Source organism: Hyperoodon ampullatus (genome assembly GCF_949752795.1).
Source record: "Hyperoodon ampullatus genome assembly, chromosome: 12".
Taxonomy (NCBI): domain Eukaryota; kingdom Metazoa; phylum Chordata; class Mammalia; order Artiodactyla; family Ziphiidae; genus Hyperoodon; species Hyperoodon ampullatus.
The window spans coordinates 8,336,385-8,351,242 of record NC_136925.1 but is presented as its reverse complement, the minus strand read 5'-3'; the positions used below and the strand labels follow the sequence as shown (position 1 = coordinate 8,351,242).

General features: G+C 43.4%; 1 protein-coding gene across 8 annotated transcripts in view; it reads right to left on the bottom strand.

The window, feature by feature from the left end:
* Positions 1-1,884: 1,884 nt before the first annotated feature.
* Positions 1,885-14,858, bottom strand: part of SLC17A5 (solute carrier family 17 member 5) — a gene marked incomplete at both ends in the record, with an annotated part of 48,152 nt that continues 35,178 nt past the window's right edge. For 7 of the 8 annotated variants that reach the window (XM_079716124.1, XM_079716123.1, XM_079716125.1 and 4 more), the window contains 2 exons: positions 1,901-2,038; positions 5,408-5,498. In XM_079716124.1, the coding sequence (XP_079572250.1) occupies positions 1,901-2,038; positions 5,408-5,498 (229 nt within the window). Of the gene's footprint in view, positions 2,039-5,407; positions 5,499-14,858 lie in introns of all 8 variants that reach the window. The other variant, XM_079716129.1, reaches the window with a different exon arrangement.

Below are 14,858 nucleotides of genomic sequence, written 5' to 3'. Positions count from 1 at the left end.
CAAGTGTCTTGTTTTTTTAAATGATGTTTTTATTTGAATAGGTTATACTGTCACATTTGGCAAGGTGAAAATGAATTCCCCGTCTCAGCCCTGGTTGCCTATTTTTTCTCTCTAGAAGGAACCGCTGTTTCCAGTTTCTTGAGTATCATTCTAGAAATATTACATACGTATGTTTTGTGTGTGCGTGCCGCGCCATGCGGCTTGTGGGATCTTAGTTCCCCAACCGGGGACTGAACCCGGGCCTTGGAAGTGAAAGCGCCGAGTCCTAACCACTGGACCACCAGGGGATGTGTGTGTTTTCAGGCCCCCAGGAGGGTTAGGTATTTTTGTGTTTTTAAAGGCTAGAAGGCTTGTGTGTCTTGGAGACAGAAGGGAAAGAACAAGAAGAGAGGCAGACGGAGGAAGAGGAGTTACTGAAGCAAGGGCTGGAGGAGGTGAGAGGACATAATCAGTGACGCAGGCACACGCTTTAGCAGGAGGAGTGGACCCTTTTCAGAGCCAGGCGGGGCAGGCTGATGGCAGTAGAGGTTTCTGATGCTGCATCACTTAGAGGACCTATGTATCCCGGCGGAATGGTGGCAGAGATGTGGATGGAGGTAGTTCAGTGGTCGAGGCAGATGGCAGAGAAGATGTAAAATAGCCACTGCGGCTACTAGAAGGTATCACAGCGCTGTCAGATCCAAAAAAACCAATCCAAAAAGGTTTATTTTGATAATTTATAAAAGGAAAATCACCATAGCAACTTAAAGTTATTTACAGATTTAAAAATACATTTACAGAAATGTGTACACATCATATTACATTAAATAGCTTTAGTTAAGATGTTACAGGTAGTGTTGGACATACACAACAAAACATAAATCAAGGTCTAAACCACATAAATGCCCTCAAAGCACACTCAAAAACCACTGGAAGATGGCCCAGGAAAAATTGGCAAAATGAGCTTTCAGAAACCAGCAGTAAAGATGGTCACCCCACTGGTTGCAGGTGCCGCGGAAGTAAGAACCTTGAGCTGCGACCAGACACTTATGCGTAAGAGAGAAAACATGTGAGAGTGCTTTTTTAAAATTTAATTATCCTGGTGGAGCTCACAGAACACAGGACTTGAAAATTTATACTCTGATCCACATGAAGGTGGGATGATGTGACTTGTGACTAATCGGGCATCATACTTTCTTTTGCAGGTTACATGCCAGTCAGTATTCCAGTGTGCTGGGAAGGGAAGCGTGAGGGGCATAGAAGCCATGGCTGTGGACTGCACTGTCCCTGCCAGCTCAGGGCTTCATCCACTCGGTAACAGCCCCAGGGGAATGACACCATCCAAAGCCTTGGCGCTGACCCTGGTCTTGGATGTTGCCTCTGGGAAGTGCTGGGAACTGTCCCTGAAGCCAGAGAGGGAATGCCTGGCAGCTGCCTGGGCATGCTTCCCTCAGTGAAGTTGCCAGGCTGAATGATACCATGGCTGGCAGCTCCGTGGAGATGCTAAAGTTTGAGAACTAAGTGTCAGGGAATGTTGATGACAAATAATTTTTTTGAGGAAAGTGTACAAAAAAAGGTGTTTACCAAGACCTGAGAATTATTATCCAGCTTAAGCAAAGGTATAGAGGGGTCCGTTTCTGCTCATCCCTTTATGTAGAACTCCCCTATTTCAGATTGCCTGACTTGCAGCCGGGTATGTGACCCTGAATTGTAAGTTCCAGCAAATTTGTTATTAATAATTAAAAACAGCTACTTTTACTAATCTGGCAACTAGTGACCTTTCATGATCACAAGCCTTAAAAGTTTAATACAGTACAATTTTTTCTTGTATATAGATTGCTTACACATTAAAATATCAAAGGCACTGTAAGGTTACATAATAAACAAAGATACATTGAGACAGGATTATTTATTGGTTCCTTCAGTTTCTGTGTCCATGGTGATCCCTAACAGCCCAGTTTTGTACTTCACCTTTGGCGAACAGTGTGAAGAAAATGGCACCAAATACGTTGATAGCAGCAGCAATGCAGAAAACAGTTTGCCATTCTCCAATAGTGTTCTGCAGAGAAATAAGAAAAAAATGCAAATGAAAAAGGATCTTGTTTGTAGTCTGCTTTAAAAAAAGGTGGTGTCACAAGATTGTTTTTATATGGCAGTAGCATTATTCATAAAAACTGGAAACAACCCAAATGTCCATCAACAGTGAGATGGTGGCATATGTGTCCAATGGAATACTTACAGCAATGACAACGAATGACCCACAACAACATTGATAGGCCTCACAAAGAGTGCACACTGAACGATTCCATTGATATAAAGCCCATCATCAGACAAAAATAATCTACGGTGTTAAAAAGGATAGTGGTTCCTCTTGGTGGGGGTGAAAGAGAAAGGAAGGGCTACTTGGAGGCTTTGTGAGGGAGATAACGTTCTGCTTCTTGATTGGGTGGCACTGGTCACACAGATGTACTAACTTTGTGAAAATCTGTCCAGCTTGTATAGTTAGGATTTGTGCATTTAAAAAATGCATGTTACACTTCAGTAAAAAAGTTTACTAAAAATAAAACATTGGCATGTGCTCAACTCGTGTGTTACTAGGAAAGTATTAGTACTATGCCTGCACATCATCTCCCAAGTTCTCAGGTATGGGGTGTCAGGGGCAGATCAAGTGAGGATGAGTTAAGATGGACACTGAAGTTCAATTCAGCCTGGCCTGAAAGATCCTGCAGGGCTCTTGAATGGCACACAACACAGAACATGGATGGGACTTGTCAGAAGAGATCAACAAGACACAGTGTGTAATCCAGTGGTATAAAAATATCCAGTAGTTATCTAAATCTCTGGGTCGTGTGACTATCTTTAACAACGTTTTTTTTTTGGATTTTCACAATTTCAATGTAACCAGAGTGCTTCATTTGCAGCAGTTAGAAAAGGAAAAACCAAGCAGCTGAATTGGCAATGAGGAAGAAAAAGGAAAGGCACCAGCAAGCTGGCATGAAGTCATTTATTTAGGAAAAAAGGAAAAACACAGAGAAAGAAAGGAGCACTCTGCGGTTAATTATACTTATCTGAGATGAATGTATTTTGGTGAAAAAAAAATCTTAGAAATCATCTTCAGTTTTAGGGACTATTTAGATATGCTTGCTAACAACGTGTTACCACCCTAGAGTAGAAGTCGGTCAGTAATTACTAATTACATCATATACCTGAGAGACAGGTTTAAGACAGCTTCTTAGGATTCTAAGAAAAAGCTGCTCTGTGTGATGTGCAGGATAAAATAATACCTCAGCGTTATCTGGAGGCAACGGGTGGCTTAAAATCAATCAACTGTACCAGAAATCGCACAAAGCTCCTAGTTTGTTTTTTAACAAAAACTCCACCAGTTTTTAGAGAATGCTGTTTTGCCTGTAACAGAATTGAACCTCAGACACACTTTGACCTTTATTTCATTATTATTATTATCATTATTATTATTTGGCCACACTGCGAAGCTTGTGGGATCTCAGTTCCTCGACCAGGGACTGAATCTGAGCCATGGCAGTGAAAGCGCCAAATCCTAACCACTGGACTACCAGGGACTCCCTATTTCATTATTTACTTATAATAAATAAATTATAAATTATAAAGTGCAGTAACCTTTAATTGTAAGCAATTACGATTGTACAGGTAAATGTGTTTTTCCTTTTTAAAAATAATGGCCTTTTTAAATAACATTAAACAAATGCTATAACAACAGATCTGAAATCCAGTTCAGTTCCCACTTTACAAACATGCAAGACTTGAATTCAGGAGTCCATATCTTCCCAGCAGAAGTGCCAGGACTAGTGATCATGAATGAAATTACTCATGGTAGTGTGCTGACTTAGGTTCTTGTGTTGCCACAGTGCTCCATGAAGATAAGGGTAAACATCTGTGATGGGACATACTGAGCGGTCCCAGCATTCCTTTCTGTTCAGTGAGAGACAACGGTAACTCAGGAGGCACTGAGTCACTTGAGTAAGGAATTAGACATGGTAGAGCGCCACCGGCAGTGAACACCCCTGTGTCTGAAGCCAGAGTATCTGGTAATAAGACAATTTGTAGGCATATTAGTGTTAGTGTAATTTCATCACAGAGGCAAAACAGAGAAAATTCAGTCTCTTTGAGAGGTTTAAGTCAGCCTCCTGAAGAACACATTTCACTAGTCCTTTAGATTTTCTTAAGCAGTAGAAAACTGGAGTTGGAAAGGGCCTTTGAGGTCGCTGAATTTGATTTCTTACACAATACAACTCAGTGTCTCTGCTTCAGGCCACACCAACCCCGGGCCCGCCGTGTTTGTGGGGCCTCAGTGCCCTGACACAGGCTGGATGACAGCCCTTCCCACACCTTGGCTCACTCCTCCAGGCTCCTTCCCCGCACACTGGTTGTTCCCTCCTGTGTCCACAGCAAGAGCATACATTTTTTCTGCAGTTTTTGTCACACTGTACTTTCATTACATATAATCTCCATTTTTTTTTTTTTTTTTTTTTTTTTTTTTTTGCGGTACGTGGGCCTCTCACTGCTGTGGCCTCACCCGCTGCGGAGCACAGGCTCCGGACGCGCAGGCTCAGCGGCCATGGCTCACGGGCCCAGCTGCTCCACGGCATGTGGGATCTTCCCGGACCGGGGCACGAACCCGTGTCCCCTGCATCGGCAGGCAGACTCTCAGCCACTGCGCCACCAGGGAAGCCCTTTTACATATAATCTCTAAATAATGAATTTCTCAAATGTAGAATCTTATAATTTTGCCTTTGAATCCTTAGTATCTGTCACAGTAATAAGCACTCAAGAAATGCCAGTTGAATACATGTTTGACCGTCTCAGGGCTCACGAACTCAAAGGGCAGCCCATTCCACACAGTAACAGCTTGAAACAGAAAACTTGCCTCTTGTCTCCTCGTACCTTCTCTCCACCTGGCTTTGTGGAACTACCGAGAATAAGTCACCATCTTTCAAATATGTGAAGACACCTATACGTCTTCCTAAGTATTCTACTCTTCTAAACGTTCTTGATTATTTCAACTGTTCCTATTCATTCTCACCTGATTTCCTGACACTTTCGTGGTTCCATTTCTGGAATAATTCTACATTGCCAATTTTTATTTGTTCAAACCAAAGATACAAGTTATTTATCTGGTATAATATCACAACTTTTAAGTACTTGTGTGGTTTCAGTTACAAGATCTTCATTTAACTTAGTTCTGTTGTTCTGTCTAAAATTCAAAGTGTTCTTTGAAAATATACTTTCCTACCTATTATGGTATTTAGCTTTTTGTTGCTGTAAATAATTGCATAAGAATAGACATTCAGAATTTTACCCTTAATTAAAATATACTCAACTTTGACACAGATGTGCAGCTTCAAATGAACTGTTTAGAGCTTTTCAGTTTATAGGCAAATTATCTACTTACCTCAGGGGTCAGACTTCTAGCAATGATGGGCCCAATCATTCCAGGTATAGTGGCAAATGTATTTGTGATGCCCAGGAGGATACCAGCATACCTGCAGAAACATTTTCATAGGGGTTTATAATTGTGTTATACATTTTTTGGCGGGGCGGGGGGCACCACGCAGCTTGTGGGATCTTAGTTCGCCAACCAGAGATCGAACCCGTGCCCCCTGCAATGGAAGCGCGGAATCCTAACCACTGGACCGCCAGGGAATTCCCTGCATCACACATTTAAATAGCTTCTGTCCATAGATAGCTAGACCATTCCCAGGCTGTATTCTTGTGAAATTTTATGTCTAAATGAAACGTCTTACTGAAATAGGACTAAATATTTGGGGAGTGAAAAACTTACATTTCAATAATTCTAACATCATATAGAGAAACACAGCCATTGAAATGATCCCTTTTACAGTGAAATAGAAAAGTGCTGAGATATGATTTTCATACAAGGCTGTATCTAGATAGGAAGCTTCATGTGCCTTAAAATTTTTTAAGTTAAAAGGAGAATTTATTTCCTGATTACAAAATTTAGGTCATTGTTAAAAATTTTAAAAGAATATTACAAAGAAAGTAAAATTACTTATAATCTTTCTATATAGAGATAATCAACATTAACATTTTGGTAAATATCCTAATTATTTTTTTCTGTATATATTTTTAATATATTATAGAAATGAGATCATACTGAACACACAATTTCACAACTTACCTGTTCAATTTATTACGTATTTTCTTGTCACTAAATCCTTGCACACTGTCCCAGAAATAGACAAGTTGGGTTTATATATATTGTAGTGTATGACAAAAATGCATTTTGAACTCTGTCTTTTCCGAATCTTTACTGTCCTCAAAGCTAGTACTTTGTGTTTTAAGAGGTACTCGTTCTCTAATTCAAGTCTGCTAATTCTGACTCCATAGTCTCCCTGAAAACTCATGTTTTATTCCTCTTTATTATTTCCAGTAGCCAGTGCAACATCTATGCTCATTCAATATATGCTGACCACAGAAGTGTGTGTGACCCGCAGGTGTTCAGGCCCACGCGTGGTCCTGTGAGGCTGCACCGCAATGACTGCTGGAGCTTGTCCCACAGAGACCAGCACCCCTTCTGCGCTTTGGCTCCAAAGGGTCGTACAGTATGCAACATTTCGGATTACATGCTAGGGTTGCTGAACATTATTTTAAGTTGTGTGTATCGATAGTTGTGTGTGTCAATTGAAGAACCTGGGATTTTGTCCTGTAGATGGCCCTACATTCTGGAGTTTGTAGGCTGAGGCATCATTTGACATAGAGTTATGTCCCCTGTATTTCCTGCACACTGGTAGTATCTAGACTCGAGATCCTAAAGGGTTCATTAGATTTAGGTTTGATATTTTTAGCAAGAAAACTTAATGGTGGTGGTGGAGTTAAAAACTAGTTAAGCAGGGACTTCCCTGGTGGCACAGTGGTTGGGAATCCGCCTGCCAATGCAGGGGACACGGGTTCGGCCCTTGTCCGGGAAGATCCCACATGCCACAGAGCAACTAAGCCCGTGCACCACAACTACTGAGCCTGCACTCTAGAGCCCACGAGCCACAACTACTGAGCCCGTGAGCCACAACTACTGAAGCCCGCGCGCCTAGAGCCTGTGCTCCGCAACAAGAGAAGCCACCGCAATGAGAAGCCCATGCACCGCAACAAAGAGTAGCCCCCGCTTGCCACAACTAGAGAAAGCCCGCGTGCAGCAATGGGGACCCAAGGCAGCCAAAAATAAATAAATTTATTAAAAAAAAATTAGTTAAGCAAGTAAATGGCATTTATTAACTTATTTTTCATAAAAGTCACCTAGGTATGTTCAAAGTCCAATTAGAGCTTTTAATTGTTTAATGAGATAATCAGTATTATAAAATTGGGGTCAAAATTAAAGAAACTTGATGTTTATTAGACCATATAGTCTTACTGTGGGCTAATACTATTTCTATTGGGGTTTAGGAGCCTCAGTACCTTGGCTGCAGACTACTTACCTGAAATTGCTCTCCCCATTTTAGACATGGAAAAGTGCCTGCAGTGGACTGAACTGTGTCCTCCCCGAGCCCATACCTGCAATGTGACTGTATCTGGAGACAGGGCTTTTAGGAATTAATTAAGGTTAAATGAGGTCATAAAGGTAGGGTCCCAACCTAATTGGATTGGTGGCCCGACAAGAAGAGGAAGAAAGAGAGATCGCGCTCTCTGTCTCTGTGAGCACATATGGAGGAAAGGCCACGTGTGAGGACGCAGTGAAAAGGTGACTGTCTGCAAACCAGGAAGAGAGGCTTCACCAGAACCTAACCATGCTGGCACCCTGACCACAGACTTCTAGCCTCCAGAACTGTGAGAAAATCAATTTTTTTTTTTTTTTTTGCGGTACACGGGCCTCTCACTGTTGTGGCCTCCCCCATCGCGGAGCACAGGCTCCGGACGCGCAGGCTCAGTGGCCACGGCTCACGGGCCCAGCCGCTCCATGGCATGTGGGATCTTCCCGGACCGGGGCACGAACTCGCGTCCCCTGCATCGGCAGGCGGACTCTCAACCATTGCGCCACCCGGGAAGCCCTCAATTTCTGTTTTTTAAGCTACTCAGCCACGTGGTATGTTGTATGGCATCCTGAGTTGATTGACACAGTGCCTAAATAAAACATCCTGCTTAACCTAATTCAGTTATCTACAAACATCACAAATTTTTATGTTGAAAACTCGTGTATACAGGGTACAATAACAAAACCACGTGGCACAGATCTTTTTGGCTTATGCCCTTTAGGGAGCTGATCTTAAATTAACCAAGCTTGGCAGAACCTGTCCTTTTTTTTTTTTTTTTTAAACCATTAACACCTTGGCAGTAGGAGGAAGTGACTGCAATGTTGCCAGGCCTTTTCAGTGACAGATATTAAGTGCAGATGGATGCTGTGAAATTCTAAATGTCAGCACCAAGAAGCTCATTCAAGTATTTATATTACACTTGGCCAGGAAAGGCCATGAAAGATTGATGAGAGCCTGGAAAAAAAGAACATGTTGTATGGACTCAGTTTGGGTTCTGTGCTATTGGAGTCCTAGACTTCTGTGGGATTAATGGTTAAAAATCTATCCAAATCCCAGGCTTCCCTGGTGGCGCAGTGGTTGGGAGTCCGCCTGCCGATGCAGGGGACGTGGGTTCGTGCCCCGGCCCGGGAAGATCCCACGTGCCGCGGAGCGGCTGGGCCTGTGAACCATGGCCGCTGGACCTGCGTGTCCGGAGCCTGTGCTCCGCAACGGGAGAGGCCCACAACAGTGAGAGGCCTGCGTAACGCAAAAAAAAAAAAAAAATCTATCCAAATCCCTTGAATCTGGGCAACAAAATTATCCATAGAAAATATCCATTTTAGTCTACAGAAGAAAAGGCTTAGAAAATACCATGTAGACATATTTATATGCTAAGAGGAATACTGACTGCCTACTGAAAAACCTTATGTCAGGCAGGGTTCTAAGTATTTTATATAATTTATCCCACTTTAATAGTAAAATGAACCCCAAGAGGTAGGGATGATTATCTTCATTCTATAGGTAAGAAAGAGAGACTATAAAGTGTTACCCAATTTGCCTGATTCCAAATCCGTACTTAATACTGGGATGTTATATCTATAATGCTGGGGCTTGTGGTGAAAAACTAAGCAAGAGAAAACTGATCTTTCCTACAGATTGAATTCAGTGATGACTGTTTTCAATAAGGCAGCATTACAGATATATAAAATGTCCATCAACAGAGGAATGGATAAAGAAGATGTGGTATATATATATATATACAATGAAATGTTCATCAGCCATAAAATAGAATGAAATAATGCCATTTGCAGCAACATGGATGGACCTAGAGATTGTCATACTGAGTGAAGTAAGTCAGACCCAGAAAGACAAATATCATATATCGCTTACATGTGGAATCTAAAAAAAATGGTACAAACTATTTACAAAACAGAAATAGAGTCACAGATGTAGAAAACAAACTTATGGTTACCAGGGGAGGCGGGGGAGGGATAAATTAGGAGATTGGGATTGACATAGACACACGACTATATATAAATAGATAACCAACAAGGACCTACTGTAGAGCACAGGGAGCTCTACTCAAAACTCTGTAAAGACCTATATGGGAAAAGAATCTAAAATAGAGTGGGGGGGCTTCCCTGGTGGCGCAGTGGTTGGGGGTCTGCCTGCCGATGCAGGGGACACGGGTTCGTGCCCCGGTCCGGGAAGATCCCACGTGCCGCGGAGCGGCTGGGCCCGTGAGCCATGGCTGCTGAGCCTGCGCGTCCGGAGCCTGTGCTCCGCGACAGGAGAGGCCACAACAGTGAGAGGCCCGCGTACCGCAAAAAAAAAAAAAAAAAGAGTGGGTAGGGAGTTCCCTGGTGGCGCAGTGCACTGGCAGGCAGACTCCCAACCACTGCGCCACCAGGGAAGCCCTGGCGTGCATTTTCATCTTCTTTTGACAATAGCTCCAGTTTCTATTTAATGATCCCGTTTTCCTTCACTGCCAGTTTGAGAGAGCATAGTGGGGCCCTTGCCAGATTCCAGAGCTCTGACAGACTTCAGGCACCTGATCAGTCCCAGACTACACTGCAGCTTCATGAAATGGAGTGTGTGGCTTACCACCCTCCTTCTGGCTGGGTGGCTGCTTAGCCACTTTTACATTCCTTATCATTTTTATTTTTTATTTCCCGTATTTATTTACTTAGTTTTATAATAAAATCACATTAACTGAGGCAACCGAAGTACATATCTGTTCTCTGCAATGAGTTCTTTTTCCTGAGTTTTCAAAATAACTGCTAGTGCCTCTTCAATGACCAATTTTTAAGATCTTTTAAATAAGTCATTGAGAGGCACCTTGATGTAGCAGAAGGATCCCGGGACCACAGAGCTGGAAGACCTGGATTCAAGCCTTCGGTCTGCCGTTTGCTAACTGTGACTTTGCAAGTCACACAGCTCCTCTGTGCCTGAGTTTCTTCATCTTCCAAATGAGTTCTTTTCTTTGTGTTCACATCTTCACGTGTTGTGTGGACGTCACCAATGGCTCCCTTGGCATCCATTCCCATGAGGCTTAGGGGCACTGACTCCTTCACCTCTAACTTTAGGGGCGGGTGCTGATTGTCCTGAAGTCTAATGGCATTTGCCATTCCCTTGGCCATGGGGGTTGGTTCAGGCGTGGCTATGTGACTCAGTCTGGTTCCAAATGAAGCCTGTATTTCCATGATGGAAAGAGGAAAAGATCATTTTCTTTCTTGCTTGATGTGAATGAAGAAGCATGTAACCTTCGTTGTTACTGGCAATCATTTCACTGTACAATTTTATACGCAGATCCAGCCTTAGGGTAAGACTGGTATGAAAGGCAGAGTAGAGAGTGGAAAAGAAACGAGCCTTGGGTAAGATTAGTGGACAGCTGGATATCAACTCCTGCTTGAAGCCTACCGTCTCTGGACTTGACACTAATAGATTATGATGTTTAGCCAGCTTGAATTAGGATTTCCATTCCTTCAGCTAAAAGTGTCTGAGAGATAACACAGCCTGGGCCTCTTTTGTGCCAAAACTCCCAATTACCAGATCCCTTTGACTCACCTTGTTAAAATCTCAAGCCTAGATCAATTCAACGGCACATTTTCAGTCCTACACTTGGGCTGCTGAATAGCACTCAAAGGAAAAACCACCTTGTAAACTAGGGAGAGCACACGACTCCTCTCCAGCTTCAGCTGATCCTCATCGATGCCCCAGATCCCTTCTGTGAGTTCTTAGTGACTATTTTTCTCAGCAGCTATTTTGAACTTTTATCATTCTCCAGTCTTTTACTCTATTTTTTTTTTTTTTTTTTTTGGTACTCGGGCCTCTCACTGCTGTGGCCTCTCCCATTGCGGAGCACAGGCTCCGGACGCGCAGGCTCAGCGGCCATGGCTCACGGGCCCAGCCGCTCCGCGGCATGTGGGATCTTCCAAGACCGGGGCACGAACCCGTGTCCCCTGCATCGGCAGGCGGACTCTTAACCACTGCGCCACCAGGGAAGCCCCCATGGAGGTATTTTAAAACCACAATCCTTGTCTTCTCAACTCACCTGAAAACTTTTCTTCAACTGAATCCATCTTACTGCTTTCCTTCTTTTCTCAGTTGAAAGCTCATCCCTTCCACTGGGCACTGGATGTCATTCCTTCCTGCGTTCTACCAGCCTGTCATTTTTACTTCTTTCTTTTAAGTTTTAATCTCTCATCCTTTATTGGCCTTCTTTTCTCAGCATATTAACATACTTAGGTCTCAAAATCCTCCACCAGCATGTGTCCATCTTTAGCTTTTTGCCTTCCCTTCATGGTTAATAGTTTTGAAATAGCTGTTTATTGGCAATGTTTCTCAAATTTTAATATCCATGAGGACAACATGGAGAGGCAACAAAATGCAGATTCCTAGTTCTGTGATCAACAATTCTGCTTTGTTTTCAGCAAGCACTGCTGATGATTTTGATGTGGATGGGTTAAGGATCACACTTTGAAACCACTGCTGTATGCTGTCTTCAGCCTAGCTTCCTTCTCCTTCCTCCATGGAAGCACTGTCACCAAGATCTTTAATGAACTTCTCCATCTGGTTGTCCAATCCAAGGAACACGTTCATTCTTATTTTACTTGACTTCTCTGGGGCATCTGACATTGTTGATCAAGCTTTCCCTTTGGGGATCCTAATCTCTACTTATTTTTCCTTATCCTTCTCCTGTTGCTTCTTCTCAGTTATCTTCTTTTTTTTTATAATGAAAATGTAAGTCTTTTTTTTTAAATAAGTTTATTTTACTTTTGGCTGCATTGGGTCTTCCTTGCTGCGTGCGGACTTTCTCTCGTTGCGGCAAGCAACTACTCCTCGTTGCGGTACGCGGGCTTCTCATTGCGGTGGCTTCTCTTGTTGAGGAGCACGGGCTCTAGGCGCACAGGATTCAGTAGTTGTGGCGTGCGGGCTTCAGTAGTTGTGGCACATGGGCTCTAGAGCGCAGGCTCAGTAGTTGTGGTGCACGGGCTTAGTTGCTCCACGCAATGTGGGGTCTTCCTGGACCAGGGCTCGAACCTGCGTCCCCTGCACTGGAAGGCAGATTCTTAACCACTGTGCCACCAGGGAAGCCCTCTTCTCAGTTACCTTTGCATCAGGCTCTTCTTTCTCTTAATGGATTCCCAAGGTTCTCGTCACAGTTTACTGAGTAATTTTATCCAATCCCACGGTTTCATCTACTACTCATATGTTGACCACTCCTACATCTTTATCTCTTGTTCAGCTCTCATTCTTGAATTGAAGACCGGATAGTCTTGGCTTCCTTGACGCCACATTCTTGATTTTCCTTCTATGTCCCTGGTTGCTCCTTTTCGGTCTCCTTTCCTGGTTACTTCCCCTCTTTCTGGTCTCTACATGTCTGTCAAGCTCCAGTCCTGGGGATCACTTACCTTGTCATTCTACTCTCTCTCACCAGGCAATCCTTGTCTTTAAAAACTCTGAAATGTGGATTACTATTCCCTAATTTTCATTTCTGGTCAGACTGATTTTCTGAGTTCCAGATCCAAATGTCAAACTGCCTACAACTACTATTTTCTAAACGTTTTTCACAAATATCTAAAATTTAAGAGACTTCCCTGTTGGTCCAGTGGTTAAGACTCTGCACTTGCAATGCAGGGGGCCTGGGTTCGATCCCTGGTCGGGGAACTAGATCCTGCATGCCTCAACTAAAGATCCCACATGCTGCAACTAAGACCCAGCGCAGCTAAATAAATAAGTATTAAAAAAAAATTTAACCTGTGAATTTTTTTTTTGCGGTACGCGGGCCTCTCACTGTTGTGGCCTCTCCCGTTGCGGAGCACAGGCTCCGGACGCACAGGCTCAGTGGCCATGGCTCATGGGCCCAGCTGCTCTGCGGCAATGCGGGATCCTCCCGGACCGGGGCACGAACCCGCGTCCCCTGCATCGGCAGGTGGACTCTCAACCACTGCGCCACCAGGGAAGCCCTAACCTGTGAAATTTTTATCTTACCCCAAGACTCTTCTTCCTCCAGACATCCCAGTTTCAGTAAGCGGCACAACTATCTGCCCATGCAAAACACATGGAAATCATCATCCCTGGTATCTTCCTCACTCTTCAGGTTGAATCTACTGTCAAGTCCCACCTATTGTAATCACAAAGATCTCAAATCTATCTACTTCTTTACATCTCCTCTCCCCATTCCAGGCCATCATCACCTCTTATATGGATTACTGCAATAGCCTCCTAATTGGCTTTCTCTACTTGTATTCGTCCTCACAGAGTGACCTTAAAATACAGAGAATGTCACTTCTTACTTGCTTTGGATACAATATAAAATGCTTACTATAGGCTCCTGCTTACTCCCCAGTGGCTTTCTTCCCTGCATCTCAGCCACAAATGACCTTCTCTCAGTTACGTGAAATACACTGTTATGGACTGAATGCATGCTTCCAAAATTCATATGTTGAAGCCCTCACCCTCAGTGTGATTGCATTTGGAGACAGGGTCTTTAGGAGGTGATAAAGGTTAAATGAGATCATAAGGGTGGGACCCTAATCGGACAGGGCTGGTGCCCTTATAAGAAGAGTAAGAGACACCAGAGCTCTCTCCCTCTCTGCACACACCCATGCACGCATACCTGAAGAAAGGCCGTGTGAGCACACAGCAAGGGGTCAGCTCTTCTGCAAACCAGGAAGAGTCCTCACCAGAAAACAACTGTGTTGGCACCTTGATCTTGGAATTCTAGCCTCTAGAACTGTGAGAAAATTTCTGTTGATTAAGGTCCCCAGTCTATGGTATTTTTTTCTGGCAGTCCAAGCTGACTAAGACACACACCAGTTTCTTCTTCCTGTCGTGTAAATTCCTCTTTCGGGAATACTACTTCCTTTTTGCCTAACTTCTTACTCATTCTTCAGGCTTTAGCTTAAATATCACTTCCTCAGAGAGACCTTCCCTGGCTCCTTGATCTGCATTATATCCCCCTACTATATTCTCTCAACTTTCTTTTCAAAAAGTTGGTTTTTATTTCTTTCATGTCCACCACCCTAGACTAAGAGCTCCACAGGCCACAGTTGTGCTGTTGTGGCTGGTACCTGGTAGGCATTTGATAATTACATTTTGAAAGAATTAATTATCATCATAATACATTACAATTGTTTATGTTTTATTGTTTCTTTCCTAACTAGACAATCTCCTTGCGAGCAGGAGCTGGGTTTTATTTTCCGTAGCACCACGTAGAGGACTGAAGGTATAGCAGGTACTCTATAAACGCTTGTATGCATCAGAGGACCGGACCAGACCAGGGTCTCACACTCAAAGGTACAAGGGATCTAAAGGATCCTTTAGATCCCTGAGGATCTAAAGATGCAGATTCTAGTTCGGTAAGTCTGGGGAGAT